This window comes from Actinia tenebrosa, unplaced genomic scaffold (assembly GCF_029948245.1).
Source record: "Actinia tenebrosa isolate PJP-AT-01 unplaced genomic scaffold, QUT_ActTen_1.0 PGA_scaffold1__47_contigs__length_23844297, whole genome shotgun sequence".
In the NCBI taxonomy this organism is placed as follows: Eukaryota; Metazoa; Cnidaria; class Anthozoa; order Actiniaria; family Actiniidae; genus Actinia; species Actinia tenebrosa.
This window is the reverse complement of record NW_028292578.1, coordinates 16,783,039-16,794,428: the sequence shown is the minus strand read 5'-3', so window position 1 is coordinate 16,794,428 and position 11,390 is coordinate 16,783,039. Positions and strand designations below refer to the sequence as shown.

The window sequence follows — 11,390 nt, the reverse complement described above, 5'->3', positions numbered from 1 at the left end:
CTCGGTCAATCACCAAAACTCGGTCAATTATAAAAACTCGGTCAATCACCAAAACTCGGTCAATTACAAAAACTCGGTCAATCACCAAAACTCGGTCAATTATAAAAACTCGGTCAATTACAAAAATTCGGTCAATCACCAAAACTCGGTCAATTCAGCAAAAACTCGGTCAATTACAAAAACTCGGTCAATCACCAAAACTCGGTCAATTCAGCAAAAAACTCTGTCGATTCAGCAAAAAAACTCTGTCGATTCAGCAAAAAAACTCTGTCGATTCAGCAAAAAAACTCTGTCGATTCAGCAAAAAAACTCGGTCAATTACAAAAACTCGGTCAATTACAAAAACTCAGTCAAAAACTCGGTCAATTCAGCAAAAAACTCTGTCGATTCAGCAAAAAAACTCGGTCAATTCAGCAAAAAAACTCTGTCGATTCAGCAAAAAAACTCGGTCAATTCAGCAAAAAACTCTGTCGATTCAGCAAAAAAACTCTGTCGATTCAGCAAAAAAACTCTGTCGATTCAGCAAAAAACTCGGTCAATTACGTAACAATAAGCACGTGTCATATGTCTTTTGTCAATCATCACGCGTAAAACTCTGTCGATTCAGCAAAAAAACTTTGTCGATTCAGCAAAACGTTTTCGATTACGTAACACAAGTAGCACAAGATATGTCTTTTTTTCGTCAATCATCACGCGTAACATCCAAAGCTCCTCTCAGTCGACGCCAGAAATATTATATGGTTGCATTTTTATAGTAGCACTGTTAGTCACTAAATACACGGCCGGCCAAGTAAAAGTAAGAGTTTGTTCGCCGAGAACGGAGGCATTTAGCTATATATAGACCGGGGATAAATGTATCAAGCATGAACAATACATTCAAAGACCCTTCTGCCCACTACACAAGACTTTACAAGGCATTGGAATATCATAGTTTATGACTCAACTATATTAATTATACTGAGAGAAGGTAGATTGAGCTGAGTAATGCTCATCATCGCATGGGGAGCTTTTATAACGATGCTGGCATTTCAGGCTTTAACTTAGAAAATGATATATATACTTTCAATTACACAACGTTCTTGAATCAACCTCAATCAATTTGTGCAACATATGTTCTTTACATTTTTTCTTAAATTTATTCAGTTTCAAGCTTAATGCAAAATGATTATATAGTACTATAAATGATTAACTTTTGATGGCCTTATGATCGGAGCTAGTAAGTGGTTAATTAATTTTTTTTTTGCAAGTCAGAATCATGACGATTCTAGGTTTATAATGCACTAAACAAAATTGAAGAATTTTTTGTCCAATCAGAATCGGGTAATTTAGTTTATTATAATGTACAAGTGAAATAGTTTATCGAGATTTAAATTAGTTTCCATCTTATTTGGTCTTCCTTGACTTCGAACTCCGTCGGAACTTGAGATGCCTTAATTGAAATCGCCCTCCTCCACTTGCGTGCTTTTGTCTATCAAGTGTTTCTCTTCAGCGAACTGCGCGTCTATTTTCAAAGCGGCCAATGCCTTAGCAACATCATCCTTTGACAGCTGAAAAAGCCCTTCCCTCGAAATACTTCCAAACAGGACCCTTTCACTCATGGCTTCTTTTATCTTGACAAATGCTCGGTTGCATATTGCCCCGTTGAATAAGGCAAGATAGGATTGGGGAAGAGAGGAGAAAAAATCTACCCAGTTGATTTGGTCTTCACTGGAGAATCCCTGCTTTCTAATAAGAGTCGTCATAATATCCCCAAGTTCTATCGGGCTGTAATCGCGAAAATAAACGGGTTCACGGAATCGTCTGAATAACCCTTTGTTGGCAGACATAAAATGCTTCATCTCCCTCTCATACCCTGCTAGGATGAACACTGTTTTACAAAGCTGTCTATTATCTTCTTGGTTCAAGTGTTTCATTATCACACCAATGGCCTCTGCACCAAAGTCATTTTTTGAGACGCCCTCGCGGTACAACTGGTACGCCTCATCTATAAAGAGTATACCCCCCTCTGCTTCGCGTATCTTCTGGACTGTATTTGCTTCAGTGGAACCAATATGAACACCAACCAGGTCGTCTCTTTGTACTTCGACTACTTTGTTTTCTGCGATCATTCCAATGTCTTTGAGTATAGCTGTACGACAAGTAATACAGAATAGAGACAATTAAATATTACTCCGTGATCGCTGTATGCTTAGCGTACAGCCTAATATATCCCTTGTCTTTGATATTTGACAGATAGATACTACCCCAATAGCATTATTAACGCTTACTAAAAAATAGATATCTCAAAGCATTGTTCGGTTTACAAAACCGAACAATGCTTTGAACATGACATTGCAAATAAAAGCTTCGGTTACATGGAAAAGAGGAAGAATTTACATTGCTGTTGAGCTAGGTAACTACCTGCGAAAAGCCTTGCAACTGTTGTTTTGCCTGTGCCTGGGTTTCCCATAAAAACCAGGTTTAGGGGTTCTGGAATAACTCTTGCCCCAAGTCTAGAGCGTAATTTATCTAGAGCAAAATTTCTTCCAATATTACGAAGGCGATCTTTCAGTTCTAGCATTCCTTGAATACTTCCAAGGTGTTCTTCTATGGTAGAGAGTAAACGATGGCATTCCCCTAGAAAGACGGGTGAAGGAACAGATAGTTATTAAAGAGCCGAAACAATGGACGGACTGAAGAAGATGACATATAAATGCAAGAGTTAAACATCCCTGATAATGCATAGTAAGAAAGAAAAATAAAGAAAGGACACAACTAGTAAACAAGGAACTAGGACAGACAGACGGGCAGACAGACAAGCAGAAAGACACAAAAACGGATATAATAAAATTTACCCAATGTAATGACATTATCTGAAAACTAATTTGATTACCTGAAAGCTCATTTGATGCAGCGGTAGAGTTTGCTGTCGACCTCCGATTTGTGCCAGGCTTGGTTTGAAAGGTGACCACGCTCTCTTCTTTCAATCTACGACGTAACGGACTATCAAAACTGTACTATTTCTACAAGAACGGTCATATACAGGCGGTCAAATGGCTTTCCATTATACAAAAATGACAAAAGTAGGAAACGCACGCAGGTAAGGGAGATCATAGGAAAACATAGCGCATTAGCCAGTACCTTAGGAGGAGGGAGAGGGTTGGGAGAACAGTTAATTTTGTAAAGTTGAAGCAAAAATTTCCCCTCCCCTGGGTGAACGCATGATGCTACCTAACATATAAAAAAAGTCATATAAAAGTCGTAAGTACCTGCTTAAAATTTCTTTTTTCTTGTCGTTTGTTAGACGAAATGGGTAGCCTCCAAAGGATCCCAGTTGACCATAAACAGCACAAACTTTCAAACATACACACAATAAAACAAAAAAAACCGAAGCATTAACGAAAACAAAACAAGACAACAGCGGAAAATTATAAACATTATCCTGATACCAGCAAAAAGGTAATGGTAAACCTATCAATGCTGTCGTTAGCTGCTCCGCCGTGCAAATAATTTTCAATTACTTCTGTCATCTTGAAAGTGGTCGTCTTGCCATCATTATACAATATCCTAGATAACATAAAACAATTTAATAAATTACAGCGAATCCGACTGCATACGAAAACAAAAACAAAACAAAACAAAACAAAACAAAAACAAAAAACAAAAACGAAACAAACGTAATATACGTAATTACCACGAATCAATATCTTCACCATTCTTTACAGCAATTGAAGAATGTGAACGGATTTCCGAGTGTATAATCAGAGCCTTCAAACCGTACCCCTGACCTGAAACCTCGGTGTCCACTTCTGGATCTTTCAAAATTCCAAAAGGAATCGTTTTCGGAATTTCAAGGATTGTTCTATCCTGCAAATAAAATTAACAAATATTAAAGAAAACATATGTTCATATATATAGAAAATGTGAAGTAAACCTAAGCAAACACTACTATTGAAAATTTAAAACAACATATTTATATTCAGTCTATTAATGTTTTCTTGACCGCATTGCCACTGTCACTGAATTGTTTTTTGTATTCTTATGACTAGTGGCGCTTTAGACGGAAAACCTGAAAAAATATTACGAGCTAAAGTAGTTGATCTCACCTTAATACCGATATCGTTATTTCTCTTTATTCCCAAGAGGAACAATTCTGGTAAAAACTCGCAAAAAATGCTTTCAAAAAATTCCTCTGTACCCGGCTCTAGAAATGCGAAGATATCCTCGTGTTAGTTTGCTATTGAAATAAAATTCGAAAACTTAAAAACTTTGATAATTATAGATCAAGAAGAGTCATTATACTTACGCGATCCAATATTTTCGAACTTTTCCACTATTTCTTGTTGAACACTCGTGCATCTTTTATATGCGTGGGAACTACGCAATATTTTACAAGCATCCTTCTCTTGTGAAGATTGAACCACGTAAACAATGGGACCGTCTTTTGAAATTAAGTTAATAACTCACAAAAATTCGGTAATTGTTATTGTTATCTTTTTGGAAAAAGCCTAAAGGTTTAGTCCTACGCTGTGAAGTGCGGTTAAAGGATACGAGAATATTCCAGACTGACTTCTTCTTCCTTGCACTTGACATTTTTGAGCCATTCTCCCATGAAACTGCTTTCGACAGCCTTGCAAAGTTCCTTTTGAAAGAGGAAAGGGAAGATATTCGGTATATGATACATCGTAATGCTTTTAAAGAACGTGTGTGAATCCCCTAACACTGTACGTTTGGATAAAGAGAAAAAAGTGTCGCGACAGAAAATCAGAATCTTTACCTCACTAGCAGCTTTGATGGTAAGAAGCGTTTTCTCCAATACCTCTAAAACGTCTAGTTGTTCACCATACTCTTTGCCAATGCTACATAAAAAACACTTAATGGCATTGTCCACGATTGCATTATCACGGCATCCACGCACGGCCATCAACTGTTGACACAAGCACACCTAATTAACGTAAATTCAAGTACATACATCGAATCAAGACAAGTTGTTGACAAGCTAAAAAGGTTCGTTTTAACACAACTTCTCTTTTAAGGGGACAGGGAGAGAGCACCTCGTTATTAGTAAGAATGCAAAGTTTTAGTTTATAATATTGACTATAGAAGAGAGATGACATTAAATATAGAATCGAATAACGTTTGCCATCCAACACATTTTTCCATACAAATCCATATAAAATATTCGATCGATTTTGTTATTCAATGCTCTTTCTCCTGTCTTACGAATTATAACCTGAAACTTTGCCCTCTCATTAATATCGAGGCGCCCTTTCCATTTCTATCTTCATTTTGACACAAATGCTATAATTTAAGGGAGCAGGGTCACGTGACCCACTGTTACAATAGGCCTATTTGTTAGGTTTTCATATTTTATTTAACCATGTATTGTTAATTAAAAACATAGATACCATTGTTTTGATAATTTTTTTTGACATAAGTAATACGTTTTATCTCATTTAATTGGGTTTTTTATGTTTTGTTATAGCAGACTTGTCAATTAATGATATTCCTCTCGAGGAATTAGAAGAAAAAAACAGTATCAATGACAATTCACTTACATCTAATAATGCAGAGCCTATTCTTGTGTTCTCTGAGAGTGCTATCATTATTGATGGTATGTACTGCAAGAGAGCAATAACCACTGAGACAGCATCAGTGGAACCAAAATTATGAAGTCCTGTGGAACGAGATAGGAAACATTTGAAATACGTCACTTAGTAGCTAAATTCCAGACTAATTCGTTTTATCGACAGTAAAAGCAGTGATAGTGTAGGCGCGGTAAGATATGATCTAAAACAAAATTACCCAACAGAATTTTTAATTCTGTTCCAGGGAAAACTTAATCTGACTAAATTTTCAAGATTACATACCATAATTTTTAATGACGGATTCTGTACTTTTTAACAGTTTTTCCTTTTTGAGGAAGTCCGGCAGGGACAAGTTCTGCTGACAGGGCTAGAAACAAGTAAAAGAATAGTCGCTGTATTAAGAACTCATTTCCAGAAGGATGTAGCAGTAAAAAGACATTCACAAGAGGTCGTAATGAACGAAAAGATAACTAATGAATTTGCACAGTAAAATAACGAAATAAAAAATATTTACCTCTCTGGGTACTTCCGGTGTAGAATTGGAGATTTGCATTCCAAGCTCGCTTGAGCTCATGGGGCCTGGAACACGAACTGTAGTCCCGACATAGGCAACTTCGTTCGTATTGTCTTCTATATCAGAGTACTCCACATCCTGATACTCTTCGCCCTCCGGCATATCCTCATCGAGTGTAGTGGGATTCGGGTCTATACCGGATGGGGAAGTAAGGCGAACGTACAGGTTTCCACTTCCCTTGAAGCTGTTGATTGCTTTGGCGTCGAATTTGTGTAACGCCGAAAGAGTTGGCTTGATGATTGACTTCCTGCCAACTCTTTTGACAAATGAAAACCTTCCTCCGTAGTTTTCCAGTCCTTCAAACATTCTAATAGTGGAAAGTATCTCTCGCTCGCACCGTTTCTCATCAAATGTTGAAAACAAAGTTAGTTGACCTGTACCCAGAGTATGGTGATGCGAGAAATCCATTTCCACTGGGGCACTAGGAACGTAGTCTAGAACGACCAAGGCAACGTCATACCTCCTTCCCTGAGACTTGCTTCTACCAGCGCGTGAATGGGTTTGAGCCCTTGACATTGGATTAAATCTGGGCGCAGAAAAGGAGGAATGAAGCCGAGACAAGTTGCCTAAGGCGGAGTTTGTGATTGAAGAAAATGATCGATTGTCGACATTGTTCGACGAAGGGTTGGAATCCAAATGTCCGTGGCCAGTTCTACCTTGACCAATTCTTTCGCGCAACTGCCCTAGCTCGATTTCCAGTTGCTTCACTCTGTCGTCATTTCCTCTGTTGGCTAAAGGAAAGGCAACGAATTAGAGAAATTTGTAGCCTTCTCAAAAACTATGGAAATGTCAAATTAAAAATGTTTGATATCACCTACCCATTACAATCAATTATAAAAGGTCCGTTTGCGGCTTAATGTCTGTCCTTTTTCTGACCTGCATAAATGAAAAGAGCAAAAACAGGCGTTAGAATTAACTTTAGCCTGACACCGACATATATATTTAAGTCATATACGGGCATGCGTAAGTCAAAAACATTAGATAATATAGAAAAATAAAGAAAATAAGAAGTTAGAGTTATAATGATACTGAAAGGGGTGAGAAAATGCCGTACGTGAGAAAATGTATTAAGACTTACTTTTTTGCTTCGCTCGCTGACTTTGCTGCTGTTTAACGTACTTTGACGACCAGGGGTGAGTGTAACGATGAGTGCATGGAACCTACAGGTTTTATACACTACGAAGGCATACCTCATTTTACCATATTTGGATTTAATGTGAACGAAATTTTGATTTTCGTGAATAAATGTTGCAATCCTTAAGGAAAGTAGGCATGCTGGATTTGCGAAATCTGTATACGTTGTGTAAGACCTACCATTAGAATAGATGGAAACTGAGATAAAGACGATGCTGTACATGTTATGCAGTCGGAAAGTTAGTGGATGTATAGCGTTCGTGTGTGTTAGAAAGTCATGTTTATTTGGATAGGGCAGTTAGAATGTTTGAAATCGTTGGTGGATTAATCCCTCTAGTCTAAGTAACGGTATAGGCACTGGTAGCTTGTACAATCAATTCAATATAAAGCAATTCATTGTTTACATGTACTTCTCCTATTAAAATACTTGTTATGATGACAGCATCCTGTTTACATAAGCTAGATGGTTAATTTCTTGTCAAACATTTTTAATTATTCGGCTGATTATTACTGAGTAGCGTACAAAGTTTAAAGACCAAATCAAATGCTGTTGCTTGTGTTTTTATCTATATTTCTTGATAGCTGGTTTCTTTTACAGTGCTTGCAAAATAACAGCAATTACAAGTTTGGTAAGAGCAATCTGAATGTCATTAGCAAGTCTTTACTATTACACACACACCCGGGAATGGCATTAGATAGTGACTTTCCTACGTCACGACATGGTGACGTTCCGCTGGAGTGACATGTGGTGCTCTATTTTGCAATAGAATTATAAAAACAATGTAACTATAAAGTTTAAAAATCTATAGAAGTTTCTAATTTTAAACTTTTTCAAATGGCGAATTCTCAAGATAGTAACCAGTATCTTAGTGATTTCATAGATTCCTGTAGTAGCCTCTTTAAAAGAAGCGAAAGACTAAAGGACTCGCAAGATCCTGCAGTAGTAGGTGACCTAAATCGAAGATTAGCAACCTCTCGTCAAGTTATTGGAAGGTTGCTATCCTCCACAAATGCAATATTTTCAAGTGACACAAAAGCATGCCTCAGTTCTCTGTTGCGAGACGTTAATGATCTCGCTGAGTACTGGACTCAGAGATCTGACATCCTGTCGCGGTCTGGGCTTCAAAGTAAGCAAGTAAATTTAAGAGATCAAGACAGAGCAGAGGTTTTTTACAGTGGTAATCCAGGAAGGCCGGCTCTTAAGGTGGATATAGAAAAAGTTAAGCTTTTGAGGGAAATTGGATTTACGTGGAAAAGTATCTGTGAGAAAGTTGGTGTTTCGTCTTCTACAATGAAGAGAAAGGTATCAAGGGAAACGAATATGCTGAAAAAATTTACAAAGTTATCCGAAGAAGAGTTGGAACTGGTCTTAAAAGAAATAAAGGAGTTGTACCCCCGTTGTGGAGAACGAATGGTGATTGGAATGTTGAAAGCACGTGGTATACATGTGCAAAGAGAAAGAGTAAGAAACATCATTCGTCGTATTGATCCACTGGGAACAACAATGAGATGGTTTGATGCAAACACTCGTGTGCCATATCAAGTGCCAGCTTCAAATTCGCTGTGGCATATCGACGCAAATTTAAAGATGAAGCACTGGGGATTTGCGATTCACTGCTGCGTTGACGGGTTTTCCCGTCTCATACCTGTGCTGATAACATGCGCTCAAATACTGTGCTGGAGGCTTTTGTTAAAGCCACGGAAACATATGGTGTCCCTTCCCGCGTTCGCGCTGATCATGGTACTGAAAACGTAGCGGTAGAGCGATTTATGAATAATGTGAGGGGAGAAGGTAGAGGTTCGCACATCAAGGGAAAATCAGTTCATAACCAAAGAGTTGAGCGAATGCATAGAGACGTTACACGCTGTGTTTCGTCAACTTATATCGATATCTTTAATTTTCTGGAAGAGAACAGTCTTCTTGATCGTGATAATGATGTTCATCTCTTTTGCCTTCATTTCACTTTCCTGCCTCGCATAAATCGTAGCTTAGAGGAATTTCGACAGGGTTGGAACTTTCACGGAACATCAACTGAAGGCAATAAAACTCCATTTATGATGTGGATTGAAAGTATCATCGATCCTGCAAACGAACCAAGGACTGCAATACAGGAACTTCTTAATGAAAATACGCTTCTTCTGGAGTCGGATGTTCTTACCTCTCCTCATGATGACGAGGAAAACGACGATTATGATTTGCCCAAGATTACCAGCCCGCTTGGCTCCGGCAGAAGTGATTTACTCGAAAGACGCATAAGTCCTTTGGATGATGACGAGAACTATGGAATAGACATTTATTTGAAAGTTCTACTTACGGTCCTTGAAATTTTAAACGGCGAAAACAACAAATAACTGTTGCACGGATCTGATTTCTCTAAAGCAGAATAACGTGTAAATCCTTTTTTAATGTTGGGACAGACAGACAGACAGAAAGACAGACATCTTATTTGGCGTTTTGCGCATATATAGTTGCATGCACATCAACTTAGTTCTAAATAAGTTATGAGTATATACGTATGTTTATGGATGCGTATGACATCGATATTCACATATTCCACACATAAACATGATACGTACATGTATATTCTGTATATATAAACGGTTCATATAACTATTTCGATAAAATGCGTTACTAATCCATCTTTATGCAATATTATAAAAGTATTGATTATTATTTGTTTTGTTGTTGTTGCTTTTTTTCACTATTAAAAACAATTTTCTTATCTCGGCCAATTACAAAAACTCGTTACAAATATTTTGTTCTGTATAAGTAGGATATATGTGTGTCAAAAGTTTTTATATTTAAAGATTGTGTATTTAAACCTAGAATCGTCATGATTCTGACTTGCAAAAAAAAAATTAATTAACCACTTACTAGCTCCGATCATAAGGCCATCAAAAGTTAATCATTTATAGTACTATATAATCATTTTGCATTAAGCTTGAAACTGAATAAATTTAAGAAAAAATGTAAAGAACATATGTTGCACAAATTGATTGAGGTTGATTCAAGAACGTTGTGTAATTGAAAGTATATATATCATTTTCTAAGTTAAAGCCTGAAATGCCAGCATCGTTAAAAGCTCCCCATGCGATGATGAGCATTACTCAGCTCAATCTACCTTCTCTCAGTATAATTAATATAGTTGAGTCATAAACTATGATATTCCAATGCCTTGTAAAGTCTTGTGTAGTGGGCAGAAGGGTCTTTGAATGTATTGTTCATGCTTGATACATTTATCCCCGGTCTATATATAGCTAAATGCCTCCGTTCTCGGCGAACAAACTCTTACTTTTACTTGGCCGGCCGTGTATTTAGTGACTAACAGTGCTACTATAAAAATGCAACCATATAATATTTCTGGCGTCGACTGAGAGGAGCTTTGGATGTTACGCGTGATGATTGACGAAAAAAAGACATATCTTGTGCTACTTGTGTTACGTAATCGAAAACGTTTTGCTGAATCGACAAAGTTTTTTTGCTGAATCGACAGAGTTTTACGCGTGATGATTGACAAAAGACATATGACACGTGCTTATTGTTACGTAATTGACCGAGTTTTTTGCTGAATCGACAAAGTTTTTTTGCTGAATCGACAGAGTTTTACGCGTGATGATTGACAAAAGACATATGACACGTGCTTATTGTTACGTAATTGACCGAGTTTTTTGCTGAATCGACAGAGTTTTTTTGCTGAATCGACAGAGTTTTTTGCTGAATTGACCGAGTTTTTTTGCTGAATCGACAGAGTTTTTTTGCTGAATTGACCGAGTTTTTTTGCTGAATCGACAGAGTTTTTTGCTGAATTGACCGAGTTTTTGTAATTGACTGAGTTTTTGTAATTGACCGAGTTTTTGTAATTGACCGAGTCTTTTTGCTGAATCGACAGAGTTTTTTTGCTGAATCGACAGAGTTTTTTTGCTGAATCGACAGAGTTTTTTTGCTGAATCGACAGAGTTTTTTGCTGAATTGACCGAGTTTTGGTGATTGACCGAGTTTTTGTAATTGACCGAGTTTTTGCTGAATTGACCGAGTTTTGGTGATTGACCGAGTTTTTGTAATTGACCGAGTTTTTATAATTGACCGAGTTTTGGTGATTGACCGAGTTTTTGTA

The 11,390-nt window shown here is 37.3% G+C and overlaps 2 protein-coding genes across 3 annotated transcripts; both read right to left on the bottom strand.

The window, feature by feature from the left end:
• Positions 1 to 1,430: 1,430 nt before the first annotated feature.
• Positions 1,431 to 3,044, bottom strand: LOC116290464 (uncharacterized). The gene is made up of 3 exons (XM_031697494.2): positions 3,023 to 3,044; positions 2,401 to 2,616; positions 1,431 to 2,128 (listed from the first exon to the last, which is right to left on the bottom strand). Exons 1-3 carry the CDS (start codon positions 3,042 to 3,044, stop codon positions 1,431 to 1,433), a joined length of 936 nt encoding a protein of 311 aa, XP_031553354.2.
• On the bottom strand, positions 2,565 to 11,077 carry LOC116290481 (uncharacterized). 2 transcript variants are annotated; one of them, XM_031697520.2, is made up of 13 exons: positions 6,960 to 11,077; positions 6,082 to 6,872; positions 5,850 to 5,934; positions 5,538 to 5,656; positions 4,757 to 4,906; positions 4,531 to 4,621; positions 4,286 to 4,420; positions 4,086 to 4,183; positions 3,674 to 3,846; positions 3,501 to 3,546; positions 3,249 to 3,333; positions 2,873 to 2,967; positions 2,565 to 2,616 (listed from the first exon to the last, which is right to left on the bottom strand). In XM_031697520.2, exons 1-11 carry the CDS (start codon positions 6,961 to 6,963, stop codon positions 3,280 to 3,282), a joined length of 1,746 nt encoding a protein of 581 aa, XP_031553380.1. In that variant the 5' UTR covers positions 6,964 to 11,077; the 3' UTR covers positions 2,565 to 2,616; positions 2,873 to 2,967; positions 3,249 to 3,279. The 2 variants fall into 2 exon arrangements, with proteins under 2 accessions (XP_031553380.1, XP_088888320.1); XM_089032194.1 differs by having other exon boundaries at positions 3,249 to 3,546.
• Positions 11,078 to 11,390: the final 313 nt, after the last annotated feature.